The following is a 16,544-nucleotide window of genomic DNA, read 5'->3' as shown; positions in this document are numbered from 1 at the left end:
TTTCTCTCTCACATAGCTGTTTCTCTCACTCCCTCCCCCACTCTCTAAAATCAATAAGCATGTCCAGGTGAGGATTTTAAAAAAACACTATAAAATGATTACAACAGCCCTGGCCTGGTAGCTCAGTTGGTTAGATCATCATCCCAATATGCCAAGGCTGTGACTTCGATCTCCAGTCAGGGTACATACAAGCAACCAGTGATTGCATAAATAGGTGAAACAACAAACTGATGTTTCTCCCTTTCTCTAAAACCAATCAATCAATAAATAAAAAGAACAAGAAATTTTAAAGACATTTATGACGGTAATTTCATGTATCAGCTTGGTTGAGCCATAATACCCAGATATGTGGTAGAACATTTGGATGTTTTTGTGCAGGTGTTTGTTTGAATGAAGTTAGCAAGTAAATCAATAGGCTTCAGAGTTAAGCAGATTACCTTCCCTAATGCAGGTGAGCCTTTACTCTTAAAAGAACTAAGACTGACAGCTCCCTTCATCCTACCCTCTAGTACACACGCCCTAGAGCAAGAAAGAAATCTGCCAGCAGACTGCTTTTGTACTGCAACTGCGTCTTTCGAGTATTCATTCTCGAAATGGTCTATCCCATTGGACTTTGTACACACCAAGCCTCCAAAATCCTGAACCAACTTATTAAAATAAATCAGTCTCACTCCCACTTCCTTTCTCCTGCTCTGCACCACCCTACGCCCCTCCCTGTTGGTTCTGCTTCTCTGAAGAGCCCTGGCTGATAATACAATGTATAGCTTTTAAAAACATGTGATTCATTCTTTGATTTTTTTTTTCCCAAAGCATTTCATTGGTTTTGAAGTCCAGTCTCTCCTCAGATTTTTTTTGTTAGTTTCTTTATGTTTTAATTACTACAGCACATTTTAACTTTAACTCTTGCATTTGTTATTGTTAACGTGAAACCTCTTTTGTATGCAACTTTTTAAATCAATGTTATACTTCATGTACTCTTACTATAACTCAAATCTTAATCAGTTTAAGCATATGCACTTTCATTATCTAATATATCATTCTTATTTTCCTTCTTAGTTTTTATTATGGAAATATAAAAACACATCCAGAAATTAGGGGCAAATCCTGTTTCATCTACACCCAACCCGCTTTCCACCATGCCCATTCTGCACTGATTTATTGTTAAGCAAATCTCAGACATATTACATGAACATATTAATAATGTAAAATATAACTTGCAAGAATGGCTCATCTCTAGAAGTTGTTGTATTTCAAAAGTAACACTGACAAAGGTACAAATATATTGACAGTCTTCTTAGAAAATATTTCAGAATGTCATACAGACCAGATGAACATAGTTAAGCTATTTGTATTTCTCAAACATATTTATGATTAAATTACCACAGTAACAACCGGTAAGAATGCTATTAAATGATGTGTATTTTATACCTCCATCTTACTCAGATTTTTTAATCTTGTGTTTCATTAAAAAAATTCCTACAAGGAATATACCCATTTAGTATTTCTAATTCTAAAAGATGGCACTAAACAGAAATTCCACCAGTAAAAGTTTTGTACTTCTCTCATTGTATTCTCATTGGCAGAATTTGTCCTCACTGAATTTTTTATGTGAGTTTGTTTAGCAACTCTCTACCTGATATGCAAAAGCTTATGGTGAGTTGTCAATTATTATAGTTTTCAAAGATCTTTTCAAAGGATACTGAAGTCCTTTACATAGTTTTCTTGTACAGAAACACAATGTTCATGGAAAAACTGGTGCTCTGTTCTCTGTGCAGCCTGTTCTTTGCTGCCTCTTGAGTTGATTCAGTAACCACTACCATGCTCGCTAGTACCCGACTCTCTCCAGGCCTCTGGCTTTTCCACAGAAGAACCTACCTGCCCTGAGGGCCAGACCCAACGCATTCGATCATTCTGAATGATTCTCATACTTTTTGGTCTAAGACCACCACACTCTTTGAGAGTATTAAAGACCCCTTCCCTGGCCGGTATGGCTCAGATGGTTGTAGTGTCATCCCGTAGACCAAAGGGTTACAAGTTCCATTCCTGGTCAGGACACATACCCAGGATGTGGGTTTAATTTAATCCCTGGTTGAGGCATGTATGAGAAGGTAACCAACTGATGTTTCTTTCTCTCTTTCTTGCTTACTCTCAAAGCAATGAAAAAATATCCCCCCCACATGAGAATAAAGAAAATTTTTTAGTCTTCAAGACCCTAAAGAGTTTTTCTTCAATATAAATATATATTGATATTTACTACATTTGAAATTAAAAATAAGAAACATTTAAAATGTTAAATTGTTTAAAAATAACAATAAACACATTATATGTCACCATAAAAATATATTTTAAATAAAAAAATTACTTTCTAGTTCGCCCTGTTATAGCCAAGTGGTGGTATTCTTGCATTACTGAGGCTACTGAGCTATTCTGCAGGGGATTGCTAAAGCAAGAGAACTCCTTGCTGTATGTTTTATAATTTGGACTCCATTACAGTATCTTTGTGTGCCCCTCTTGTAACAATTCCCAATACTCAGCAAACTTTTTAATATTTTTCCTTCCTTGTACATTATTCTTACATATTTTTGACTTCAAAAGAATGACATCTTTAGAGCTATTTCAGAGCCACTGAATAATTGCTATAGATAATTATTATAGTATTCTAAACAGACCTATATTAATCTGAATTCAAATACATCTCTATGCTGATAACACTTTTAAAAATTACTTTCCAAAACAAAACAATAATTTAGAGAAAAAGTAGTGTTGTTTTATGTTTTTGGAAATCTCTAATGTCTGCCTTACTAGGAAACAGCACAACTCTCAAATGTGCTTCTATGTGTAATCTAATCTGTGGAGATATAATTTTAAGTATTCTGATGTCACAGAGATACGTAGTTTGAAAACAAAAGCGTATTTTTAGTCTTTTCAGATGAGTGTGAATGTTAATTCTTTGATATTGCACCAAAAATTGGCAGCCATTTCTCAAAAGTCAGATGCAATATAAAATCCAAAAACATGTCCATATATTTCTGTACTCTATTAAAAACCATTCATTCATCTTGCACTTGGGTATATTAAAAAACATTTTATGAATCTGATATCCATTGTGACATCACAAACTGATCTCATTTGGAAAATACTAAGTTAGGCAGATTTTTATAATTAAAAATGACACATTACTAATTATTACCACTGAGCTCATGAGAGAAATCTGAATATTTGGAATATGTTAAGTTCATGGTGAGAGATACACAGTCTCCAAAATTCTAATTTTTGTTTGAAAGCTCAAAAGTAAAAAGTGGCAACAAATAATATTGGTTATTTTCCATGAAAAACAAAATCACTCATTTTTAAAACAACATTTTCAAAATATCCAGTCTGAAAAACCATAGTTTGTCTGTTTATTCTTTCAAATAAAAATGACATTCCATGAAAAATGAGAGGCTTGGAACTCAATTTTCAAAAGTGCTTTTCCTTGAGAAAGTCATTATACTTTGGTAGCAAGAAGGGCTTTATGTATACTTCCCATTTTACCATGCAGATATGTATGTACTCAATGGTCAATATTCATTTAGTAAAGCTAATTTTTATTGCTTCATCAAGAACATTCTCTTTTTAAGTATACTTTATTGATTATGCTATTACAGTTGTCCCATTTATTTCTCCCCTTTATTACCCTCCGCCCTGCACACCCCCCTCTCACCAGCATAAGCCCCCACGCTTAGTACACGTTCATGGGTGACACATTAAGTTCTGTGGTTTCTTCATTTTTGATCCTATTCTTAATCTCCCCCTGTCTATTTTGTACCTACCATTTATGCTCCTGTTCTAGTCCTTTGCTTAGTGTGTTTTTTTTACATTCAGTTGTTGATAGCTATGAGTTTGCTGCCATTTTACTCTTCATATTTTTTATCATCTTTTTCTTAGATAAGTAGCTTTAACATTTCACATAGTAAGGGTGTGGTGATGATGAACTTCTTTAACTTGACTTTATCTGGGAAGCACTTTATCTGTCCTTCCATTCTAAATAAGAGCTTTATTGGATAGAGCTATGTTGAATGTAGATCCTTGCCCTTCATGACTTGGAATACTTCTTTCCAGCCTCTTCTTGCCTGCAAGGTCTCTTTTGAGAAATCAGCTGACGGTCTTATGGAAACTCCTTTGTAGGTACCTCTCTCCTTTCCTCTTGCTTTTAAGATTCTCTCATCTTGAATCTTCAGTTATTTAATTATGATGTGTCTTGGTGTATTCCTCCTTGGGTCCAATTTCTTTGGGACTCTCTGAGCTTCCCAGACTTCTTGGAAGCCTATTTCCTTTGCCAACTGGGGAAATTTGCCTTCATTACTTTTCTAAATAAGGTTTCAATTTCTTCCTCTTCCTCTGGCAATCCTATGATTTGGATGTTGGAATATTTATACTTGTCCTGGAGGTTCCTAAGCCTCTCCTCATTTTTTTGAATTCTTGTTTCTTCATTCTGTTCTGGTTGAATGTTTATTTCTTCCTTCTGGTTAAAATCATTGATTTGAGTCCTGGTTTCCTTCCCTGCACTGTTGGTTCCCTGTACATTTTTGTTTATTGTATGTCTCACAGTCTTCATTTCTTCCTCTATTTTGCATCTATACTCAATAATTTCTATGCACATCCTAATTACCAATGTTTTGAACTCTGCATCTGATAGTTTGGCTCTCTCCTCATTGCTTAGATCTTTTCCTGAAGTTTTGATCTGTTCTTTCATTTGGGCCCTATGTCTTTGTCTCAGTGCACCTATTACACGTTGTAAGGGGCAGAGCCTTAGGTATTCTCAGGGTGGGGTAACCCACTCCACTGTGTCATGGCACTGTATGTGGGGGAGGGATCAGAGGAAACAATGCAGCTTGCTCTGCTCTTACCCCATTTTCAGTCATTTCCCTTGCTACTCACAAGCAAATTGGGCCCTTCTGGTGCTGATTCCTAGGTGGGTAGGTGAGTGTACATTCTAGGATCCTGTCGATCTCTCCAATGAACTCTCCTTTGAGGCTAGGAGTTTATCCCACTGCCACAACCCCCACAGAATTTTAGAGCAAGAGGTTTTGAGGCTCTATAGGTTCCTGCACTAGAACCTTGGCTTGTGTGGTCCGTCTTCTTGCCCAGTTGTTCCTCCTGGCTTATCTGCACACAAATGTGGGATCTGCCGGTCCACCAACTGCCACCTCTCCTGATCTACTGCCCTGCCACATGTAAGGTAGGTCCTCTCCATTCCACCCTGTCTCCACCCTGCCTACCAGCCTGGATGAATGTTTCTTCTCTAACTCCTTGGTTATTAGACTTCCATACAGTTCAATTTTCTGACAGTTCTGGTTGCATTTTATTTTTAAATGTGTTGTCCTTCTTCTGGTTTTGCAAGGAAGCAATGAATATCTACCTATGCCTCCATCTTGGCTGGAAGTCCATCAAGAACATTCTTAAGTGAGACTGGCATAAAAAATCTACAAATACTTGGGAGTGAGGAATAAGCTGGGTACTTAGTGCAATGGTATCCTGGTTTCAACCATCAATGCAAATGTTAATATAGTGTTAAAAATAAATAACATTTTATTTATTTTTTTTATTTTTATTAAATTTATTTATTTTTTTGAATTGATTATGCTGTTACAGTTGTTCTATTCCCCCCTCCATTCCCCTCCACCCTGCCCCCCCAACCCCACCATTACCCCCCTTTAGTTTATGTCCATGTGTCTCAAGTCCTTTAGGTTCTATATTTCCCAAACTATTCTCGCCCCCCCCATCTATTTTCTATCTACTGTCTATGCTACTTGTTTTCTGTACCTTCTCCCCCCATCTCCTCCTCCCACTCCCCTGTTGCTAACCCTCCTTGAGATCTTCATTTCTATGTTTCCACTCCTGCTCTAGCTGTCCTTTTAGTTTGCTTTCGTTTTAGGTGTGGTTGTTAATAACTGTGAGTTTGCTGTCCTTTCACTGTTCATGTTTCTTTAACTTCTTTTTCTTAGATTAAGTCCCTTTAACATTTCATATAATAAGGGCTTGGTGATGATGAACTCCTTGAATTTGGTCTTATCTGAGAAGCACCTTATCTGTCCTTCCGTTCTAAATGAAAGTTTTGCTGGGTAGAGCAATCTTGGTTGTAGGTCTTTAGATTTCATGACTTGGAATATTTCTTTCCAGCCCCTTCTTGCCTGTAAGGTCTCTTTTGAGAAATCTGCTGACAGCCTGATGGGGACTCCTTTGTAGGTGATTGTCCCCTTAGCTCTTGCTGCTTCCAGGATTCTTTCCTTCATTTTAATTTTGGCTAATGTAATTATGATATGCCTTGGTGTGTTTCTTCTTGAGTCCAACTTTTTTGGTACTCTCTGGGCTTCTTGGATTTCTTGGAAGTCTATTTCCTTTGCCAGATTGGGGAAATTTTCTTTTATTATTTGTTCAAATAGTTTTTCCACAGGTGGTTGTGTCTTTCCTCCTTCTGGTACCCCTATAATTCGGATATTGGAGCGTTTAAAGATGTCCTGGAGGTTCCTAAGACTCTCCTCATTTCTTTGAATTCTTGCTCCTTGACTCTTTTCTGTTTATCCATTATTTGCTTTCTTCTGGTCCACTGCATTGATTTGAGTCCCAGTTTCCTTTTCATCTCTATGGGATTCCTGTGGAATTCCATTCATTTCCCTTAATTTAGCCTCCATATGTTTCTCTAATTTGTGGCTGTAATCCACCAGATCTGTGGGGAAGGTGATGACCAGTGTTTTAAACTGTGCGTCTGAGAGTTTTGCTATTTCTTCGTCATTTAGATTTATCTCTGGGGCTTTGAGTTCTGCCTGCGACATTTTTGGTCTGTTCTGGCCCTTTAAGTGGGACAAGAGGCGCCTTGGAGTCCCAGGTCGCTGGGTTGTGACGCTGTATGTGGGGGGCGTGGTCAGAGCGGGAAATGGCGCGCCGCTGCCGGGCGGTCCAACCGCTCACTCCCTCACTCGCGCACAACCAGGCAACCACAGTCAACTCGCTGCCACCGCCTCCCCACTGTGTCCTCTGTAGTCGCTCCCCCGGTGGGCTGCTCGGTGGCTCACTAGGACCAATCCTGGGTTTGGAACCCGCGCGACTGGATTTGCGCGTCTGGATTCCGCGCCGGTCCGACCGAGCCCTCCTTTGTAAGTCCTCACCCGACGCCGGTTTCGCCCCTTACCGGTTGGGCTGAAGAATTTGTTGTTAGCAGACTTCCGAAAAGTTCAGTTTTCCGTGTTCTGGTTGTGTTTTCTGATGCTAATATTTAGTTGTCCCTAAACTTGGTTGTGTGCGGAGGCAGGCACATCCAGCTAAACCTCCATCTTGGCGGAAGTCAAAAATAAATAACATTTAAGATTTTATGAAAACAGTCTTGACATCATACAACTCCCAAGGAGCCTTACAGACTTTGAGAACATTGAAGTTTCCCTGTTAATAAATTTTCAATAATCTTATACTTTCTGGTTTTTACCATTTATCCCATGTAATCTTTTTGGGAAAATGTTTTGTAATATGTCCATTAACACATTCAACATTGTCAAAAGCACTCCAATATAGTTTTCAATTCAAACTCCAAAATGCATCTATTTTTGAAATCCAATCTAAAATAATTCAAGAGTATTGAATTCTCACTATTGCTAACCGAGATTTTATTCCTTTGGCCATAAATAAAAAAAAGAGTCAACTTGTGCTAAGAAACTTTTACAGGTAAACACAATAAATAAAAATATAAGCTACACAAGTTTCTCTCAAAACCACTCTTTAAAGTTCAAGAAAAACAACTTTAGGCAAAAAATTGTAAGTAAAAGATTCGCCATCCCTAATATACTCACTTTCTGTTTATGCTGCTGCAAGAGATTGTCAAGATTGTGTCTCCTTTTATAGTTAAAATAGAAGTTTTTACACTGAGCTTCACTTTTAGTTCCCACCATTTTGGCAATTGCTGCCCAGTTACGACCATGTTCTACTAGACCTGTATTTTAAAAACAGACCAAATGTTAATGAACAGTAACCTAATAAAGGAAACAAAAATAATAATAAAATCAGCCTAATCACTGTATTCACAATCATTAACAGTAAAAGTGCTTTGAATTATTTATTGATATAGTTCAATACTTACTGAAATATGTATTGATACAAAACTGAGTAACAGCTCAATTTTTCTACCCAAATTAAAACATGTTCATTAATGAAAAGATTCAACCTTATCTTTATATATCTCCTAGAAGGTTAGGACAATGTTGGACACATAGCAATGGTTTAAACGCTTGTAAACTAATTGATAAGGTGCTCTAAATCTTTGAAAACAGTATATCAAGTTAATAATGTAATCAAATATAAATGATTAACAAAGATATATACAGGGTGGGATAAAAGTAGGTTTACATTTGTTCATACAAAAAATAATACAATAATTAAATAATAATACAAGAATAAACTTTTGCATAGTCACAACTGTAAGCCTACTTTTGCCCCACACTATGTGTGTGAGAGAGAGAGTATGTGTGTGTGTGCATGGCTCCACAGATAATCAGCACGTCTTCATCCATTTACAATCATGGAATGACCTCAAAAAATTTAACCAGTTTAAAAACACCTGTTGTAATAGAATGCATCACAGATACCTATGGCATATGACACTTCTTTCATTAAATAATACATATATGTGCACACACACATACATATGGGCAAGGAACATGAGTATATAAATGCATACATACATAGAGCTACACAGCCAGAGATATATTTTAGATACAAATGAACCCAAGCAAAAACTTCCAGTAGAAATAAAAACATCAGTTTTTCAAGGTTAACACCAATAGCTTCCTTAATAATAACTGAAAGATCATTCCTAAATCTTGCTCAACGCGTGAATAAGAGATAGAAAGAATGATGACTAAACAGTCAAATGTAAGTATAAGTACCTGAAAAAGATTATGATATAGCCAATATGTTCTTATTTCACTATAACATTTTGATGATCAGACAAGAATAAATGTGAATCTTTTAAAAAGTTGTACATGTAATCATGACAGATCACAAATTTTCTAATCAAGACAAAGTTTCAAATAAAAGAACTGCTGTAATTTTGGTAAAGTTAGTTTATATGATTCTGAAATGTACCTGCTTAACAGAAAGTAAGTCTGACATGTATCACTAAAAGTCAAGCTATTTATAGTAACTTCTCTCTAGAACTGTAAGATAAATACTTAACTCCCCCCCAAATCAGGCCATTTTCTCAAAATTATTTTATTTAAAAAGTAAATTATTTATTTACAATCCAATGTATCCTATTAGAAATTTTAGTTCATTAGAAATTTTTAGCCCTGGCTGGTGTAGCTCAGTGGATTGAACGCGGGCCTGCAAAACAAAAGATTGCAGTTCGATTCCCAGTCAGGGCACATGCCTAGGTTGCAGGCCAGTCCCCAGCAAGGGATACATGAGAGGCAACCATACATTGTATTTCTCTCCCTCTCTCCTTCCTTTCCCCTCTAAAGATAAATAAATAAAATCTTAAAAAACAACAAAAAAGAAATTTTTATATTACATTAATAAGGAACAACAACAACAAGATCCATAATGTTCCAGGGTAAGATCAAGGGCACACAGCTATGAAAGTGGCAGAGATAGGATTCAACCTTTTGTCTCCCTGGTCAGAGAGTCCATGCTCTCTTCTCTGAATTGCAGTATAATTTCTTAGTAGTTTATAATCAAATGCTTTATCAAGTGAAAACTAAAAAAGTACTTACCACTCTAGTGAATGAAACTTTCAAATAACAGAAATACAGACTTTTTCTAAGAAAACCTTCCAAAACAACTGTAATAGCATTTATGACAACTATTCTGGAAAACTGAAAATAGCCTACTTGTTTTCTAATAAAATGAGAACCTTAAATCCCTCAAAAGTAGGCCTCTTCAACAAGGCACACTTGGGGTACCTTACAAGGTACAACATGGTAAAAAAAAGACAACTTGGTAAGTTTACCTCTAAATTCTATTTATCATTGTGAAAGAACTATTTTGTTATTGAAAAATTAACACTATCTCACTCATTATTAATAATCCTAAAACAAATAAGCAAAAAAACCCCAAAGGAATCTGAACTATCACTTACCTTTCTTAGCAACTTCCATTTCTTCTTCTGTCCATCGAGAGGTTTCTACAGGCTCTGTAGAAACTAAAGAGAAATAACCCAGTAAGAGAGAGAAAAATTAAGCTAATTCCTTCATTCATAGATTATATGGTACCAACAACATAATTTATAACCTATTTATGTGACATAAAGCCTGTTTAACCCATTTGGTGAAAGAAACTATAGAAATAGGATGGTATCAGCTCCTTCTCCCATCAAATTAAAGGGGAAATTTCAACATGTCAGTGATCCTTCTGACTGGTTTTTAAAGTTCAATATGTATCTACATGTTTGAACACCATCAATTTATTTCTGAGAAGTCCCATATCACTCGGTGCCTTCCTACTTACTAGAGTGCACCTTCCTCTCCTGAAGTATCAAAGAAAGGACCAGTACTCCACCTTCTGATCCAGGAACAGTTCTCTCCTGCTCTCTGATTCCTCTATCTCCTTCTAACTTTTGGAGGCTCTTTTCTTTAATCCTCACCCGAGGCTATATTTTTTTGTTTTGTTTTTACAGAAAGAGACAGACATAAATGTGAGAAACATTGATCAGTTGCCTCCTGAATGTGCTCCAACCAGGGATGGTATCTACAACTGTTTGTTGCATGGGATGATGTTCCAAACAACTGAACCACTTGGTCAGAGCTTGGAGGCTCTTATGTTCACCATCAGTAACTGACATCTAGTAAACACAGAAGGACCATGAACTGAACACTTTCTCTTTTATCTTAGAAAAAAACTTGGGACAATCAGGCCTGAAATGAGCTTCTGCTATATTCCCCTTCTCAATTAATAGTACTATGATCCACTCAGTCACCTGAAATTATTAACAGGATCCTCGGTATAATTTTTGAATCCTTCCTTCCATTTACCAATCACATCCAATAATTGTGTCAATTCCAATCTGAAAGCTTGTCCCTCTTCTACCACCATAGCTGTCATCAGTTATCTGTCTAAACACTGGCCTAATCAAAGTGTTCCTCTATTTAAAAATCTCTGTAAGCTCCCTCTTCATTAGCAAAGCAGGAGAGAGTTCAAACACAGCCATTTGTAATCTGCCCCCATCTGCTTGTCCAGTTATTTCCCTCACATCATTCTTGCCATTCCCAGAACTTGTGTTTTTTTTTCAGACTTAAAAGTTATAGCGAAACTGGTAACACTGAACCACCAATGGTGGTATTCATCATTAACATAATCCTAAGAGAAAAATGCTTGGACTCTTAGACTCAGTATTCCCTAGTCTAAGAATTTCTTCCTATGAAAAACAATTTAATGAAAGAAAAATGCTATGTAAAAAGTTTTTTTTTAATTACAGTACTATCTCCTTGGCTGGTGTGGCTTGGTGGATTGAGTGCTAACCAAAGGATCACCAGTTCGATTCCCAGTTGGGACATGTGCCTGGGTTGTGTGCAAGAGGCAACCAACTGATGTATCTCTCTCTCTCTCTCTTTCTTCCTTCCTTTCCCTCTCTCTAGGAAGTAAATAAAATCTTTAAAGTTCAGGAAATTGTGCCTCAAGGGAATAACACAATGTCAACATTTCACAGCTATCAAAAAAGTAAAATTGGAAATCGCTTAGAAATCAGAAAATATTCATGATATATGCCATGTGAAAACATCAGAAAATAAAGTAGCATGTATACTAGGATTATAAGTGAGTAAAAAGAAATATAGTGCCATTGGAATAGCCAAAGTTGGGACTGTTGTTCTTTTACAAAAGACTTTCATATAAAAAGTTTGGAAAATGTAAAGGCCTGACTTGAAAATTACTTCTAGGTCACAGGTGGCAAACACAAGGCACCCAGGATGAATCCGGCCCTCCACCTTGTTTTATCCAGTCTGGCACCTTGTTTCTAGCCAGCAGTAGTGCCAAGCTCCTTGCTCCTAGTTAGGGAGTAGTTACGATTATACAGTCCTAAAATTATATTCAGCCCTTTAAAGGTAACCACGAGGCTGATGCAGCCCCTAGTGAAAATGAGTTTGAAACCCCTGTTTACGTTAGTATCAGAGGACCCTCCTAGCAATAAACTGCTACCCCACCCTAGCAATAAAACAGAATTCCAAACAACAGTATGGCCTGCTCACTCCAATCTGCCCACTCACTGGGTTCTGGTGGCGGTGGCAGAGGTGGAGGGGGCTCCTCTGTGGCTGCTGCAGCTGCAGCACTGGCAGCAGCGGCTTCATTTGTCATGGACCTAGTGATGCGGCCCTTTCGGCGGCCTTGACTATTGGCAGTCTTTCGCCCCCGTGGTATAGTCTGCTCTTTCTCCTCAGTTTCTTCTGCTGTACCTTCTGTCTTGTCCTTTTCCTTGGTATTTTCTCTAGATACAAAAGCAAATGAAAATTTTGTGTAATTTAAAGTATACATACACTGAAGAAGGCAGTTTTGAAAATTCTTTAAATACAAATTGAATAAAACTAACCAATCCCTTAGTTACTAAAACAAAATTTATGAAAAATTCTGTCATGCCCCAATTTTGAGGAGTTGATTCATTCAAATTAAAATATTTCAAAAAGGCTTGTTTTATTCATTAATGGACTTAAAATTTAAAAACATTGCAAATCATCTGACTTGGGTACAAGAACACTCTCTCCAAGGACATAATGAATGGTAGCAGAAAACCCTATACACCTGCATTCCAGAAGCAATCGGGTGCGCCCAAAGGCAGGACTTCTGAATCTCTGGCCTCTACTCCAACATAAGCTTTCTACCTTGTGAAATAAAGAATCTGAAATGGACACTCTCCATGACAGACACCCATTCTGCAAAAATAATCTACAATATTGTTTTATTAAACCCAGCTCAATATTCTCAATGGGACAGTTTGGACTAGTAGTTAGGAAAATGGCCTCTAGAACCAGGCTGCTGGGTTCATACAGAACTGTATATGATGAATGGACCTGTCATGACCTTGGACAAGCAACCTTACCTCCATGAACCTCAGTTTTCCTCATCTGTAAAGTGAGAGTAATAATACTATATCTCATAGGGCCATTGTGAGAATTAAGGAGGTAAATTTATGTAAACTGCTTGGAATAGTGCCCAGAGCATAGTAAGCTCTGTAAAAGCTAAACCTCCTTCAGGCTATAAAGCACTTATCACAGTCTCAGGCAGTAGGAAAAACGCAGTAAGTGATCATTACTATTAATAGCAATAGTATTGCATGTAATACTAAAAAACCATTCTCTGCATTACTTGTCTCCCAGGGTTGTTATATTTAAAAGTAAGGTGCTTAAGATTTTTTGGGGTGATCACTGCATAAGTTATATAAATGTCTAGTCATTGGGTTGTACACCTGAGATATAATATTGTATATCAACTCAATTTTTTAAATAAACATTATTTTTTTAGAAAGCAAGGTGTTTAATGTACGCTTTTACAAATGAACAAGTAGATGGCAATATTCAAACTATCCACTAACTATTGCTGCTTAATGGAAGGTTTTTCTGGTTTTGTTTTTTTCTTTCCTTTATGTACTTCAAATAAAGACTTATTGTGGCTTACAAAGTTAATTTTTTCCCCAAAGTCAAAAATAAGGCTTCGAGAATAATTCTTTCCCCTTCAATTCTAAATTACCCTTGAAATTACCACGTAGTTCTCTCTCCCTTCACATTTTTATTCCCTTACCAATCTGGCTACTACTACAACCTCTGATTAAAAAGGTTTTGTCAAAAGTCACCTGCCAAGATGGAGGCATAGGTGGAAGCACTGTACCTTCTCGCACAACCACGTTTAAAAACAACAGTTTTAGCAACAAAAACACAGCCAAACCACAGAAAATTGAACTATATGAAAGTCTGACAACAATGAACCCTTCAGCCAAACCGGTAAGAGGGGCAGAGCCAGCAGCAGAGCAGGGTCCGGCAGGAAAGATCCATTGGACTGACCTGGGTGTGAGACCCAGGCACCCCAGCAGCTGTGGGCAGATCCAAGGTGTGGAGTAGTGGGTGGACCCACTGAGGGCACAAGGTGGCGGATCCACTGAGGGCTGACCATGGTCACACATTTGCACGCAGATAAACCAGTGAAGGATCGAGCAGTGAGATGGACCAGGAAGGCCCCAGCGGTGGGAAGGGGCAGAGGGAACCGCCATCGTCCCTCTCTGGCCCCACCTGACATACAGCATCACAAACCAGCAACCTGGGTGGCCCAGCCCTGGTGAACACCTAAGTCTCCACTCCTCAGACTTAACGGGCGTGAACAGACCAAAACGTGGCTCAAGAACAACTCAGAGCCCCAGAGCCAATAAATCTAAGCGACCAAGAGATAGCCAGCTTATCAGATGCACAGTTCAAAACACCGGTGATCAGGATGCTCACAGAACTGGTTGATTTTAGTCACAAATTAGAGGAACATATGGAAGCTAAACTAATTGAAATGAAGGGAAATGCACAGGAAACCAATAGTAATGGAAAGGAAACTGGGACTCAAATCAAAGGAGTGGACCAGAAGGAGGAAAAAAGTGACCAAACAGAAAAGGATGAAGAAACAAGAATTCAAAAAAATGAGGAGAGGCTTAGGAACCTCCAGGTCATCTTTAAACGCTCCAACATTCGAATTATAGGGGTACTAGAAGGGGAAGAGGAACAACCACCAGTGGAAAACTTATTTCAAAAAATAATAAAAGAGAACTTCCCCACTCTGGCAAAGGAAATAGACTTCCAGGAAATCCAGGAAGCTCAAACAGTCCCAAAGAAGTTGGACCCAAGAAGGAACACACCAAGGCACATCATCATTACATTAGCCAAGATGAAAATGAAGGAGAGAACCCTAGAAGCAGCAAGAGATAAGGGGACAGTCACCTACAAAGGAGTTCCCATCAGACTGTCAGCTGATTTCTCAAAAGAGACCTTGCAGGCAAGAAGGGGCTGGAAAGAAGTATTCCAAGTCATGAGAGGCAAGGACCTACATCCATGATTGTTCTATCCAGCAAAGTTTTCATTTAGAATGGAAGGGCAGATAAGTGCTTCTCAGATAAGATCAAATTCAAGGAGTTCATCATCACCAAGCCCTTATTATATAAAATGTTAAAGGGACTTATCTAAGAAAAAGAAGATAAAAAAGATGAACAGTAAAACGGCAGCAAACTCACAGTTATCAACAACCACACCTAAAACAAAAGCAAACTAAGAGGACAGCTTGATCAGGAGTGAACCACAGAAATGAAGATCACATGGAGGGTTAGCAACAGGGGAGTGGGAGGAGGAGAAGGGGGGAGAAGGTACAGAAAATAAGTAGCACAGATGGTAGGTAGCAAATAGCTAGAATAGATAGGGGGAAGGCAAGAATAGTAGGGGAAATACAGAATCTAAAGAACTTGAGACATGTGGTCATAAACAAAAGGGGGGGAATGTGGGGGAGGGGGTGTGCAGGGGGGAGGGGAATGAAGGGGGGAAATAGAACAACTGTAATGGCACAATCAATAAAATATATTTTTTAAAAAGTCACCAATAACTTAAAAACTGCAAAATCAAATAACCTTTTCATAATTCTCTTCACATTACTCTTTCTCCTGGAACTGACTCTGTGGACAAATCTTTCTATATCCTTGTCAACTTTGCTTTTAGGACTTCACACTTTCCTAATATCTCCATTGCTATTCTGCCTCTCCTTCTGGGAACTGAATTTTCCCCCTCATCCTTTAATATTTCCTAAGGCTCATTCTGGCCTTAAAGCTCCGTGAGGTTACCCATATGCATCCCTGCTAGGCTCATACCCCACATCCTAAATCGCCTAAGATCCAAACTATTATACCCAATTATCTACTAGAATAACCAACCACCTGAATCACCCAACAATATCTAAAAACATGCTCATCCTTACTACCCTGCTTCTTGCTCCGCCTCACTCTATAATTATTTGTTAACAGTACCACCATATTCACAATCACTGAGGTTCACAGATTTGACACCTCTAGCTCTTTCCCTTTTTCTTTACATCCTATATGTAATCTAATGCCAATTTTTGGTTATTTCATCTCTCTAATATTTCTCCCACTAATTCACCATCTGTATTTCTACTACCACTGTTATTTATTCAGTACCTCAGTACCCTCAGTCACAGACTTTTATAGCAGCCTTCCTGACTCTTTTATCTCTAATCCATCTATTCTATATGGCTAATAGATCAATATTCTACAAGAATACCTTTGGTAATAAACCATTCCATCCATTCTAAATCCTGCCTATTCCTACACAGCCTCTTAAATGAAGTCTACATTTTAGGTTTCATTAAGTGTTTACATAATCTAACCCCAATCCATTTTCCACTTTTCTTTTTCAGGCACCCTATATTCCAGTCTAATGAAACCGTTATGCACCACTGCTCAAAGCAGCACATCTATATGTGCTTTTCCTTTTACCTACTTTAACCATTAGTTCTACATAAAGTCCTTCAAACTATCCAGAGAGAAGTAAACC

The 16,544-nt window shown here is 37.9% G+C and overlaps 1 protein-coding gene across 10 annotated transcripts in view; it reads right to left on the bottom strand.

Moving 5' to 3' along the window:
* NCOR1 (nuclear receptor corepressor 1) overlaps positions 1–16,544 on the bottom strand; it is a 209,264-nt gene that overhangs the window by 72,141 nt on the left and 120,579 nt on the right. For all 10 annotated transcript variants that reach the window (XM_053665685.1, XM_053665687.1, XM_037166078.2 and 7 more), the window contains 3 exons: positions 12,228–12,445; positions 10,106–10,168; positions 7,824–7,963 (listed from right to left, as the gene is read on the bottom strand). In XM_053665685.1, the coding sequence (XP_053521660.1) occupies positions 7,824–7,963; positions 10,106–10,168; positions 12,228–12,445 (421 nt within the window). The remainder of the gene's footprint in view (positions 1–7,823; positions 7,964–10,105; positions 10,169–12,227; positions 12,446–16,544) is intronic.

This window comes from Artibeus jamaicensis, unplaced genomic scaffold (assembly GCF_021234435.1).
Source record: "Artibeus jamaicensis isolate MK-2021 breed Jamaican fruit bat unplaced genomic scaffold, CSHL_Jam_final contig_419, whole genome shotgun sequence".
Classification (NCBI taxonomy): domain Eukaryota; kingdom Metazoa; phylum Chordata; class Mammalia; order Chiroptera; family Phyllostomidae; genus Artibeus; species Artibeus jamaicensis.
Note: the sequence above shows the minus strand (reverse complement) of the source record. Positions and strands in the feature narration are given on the sequence as shown.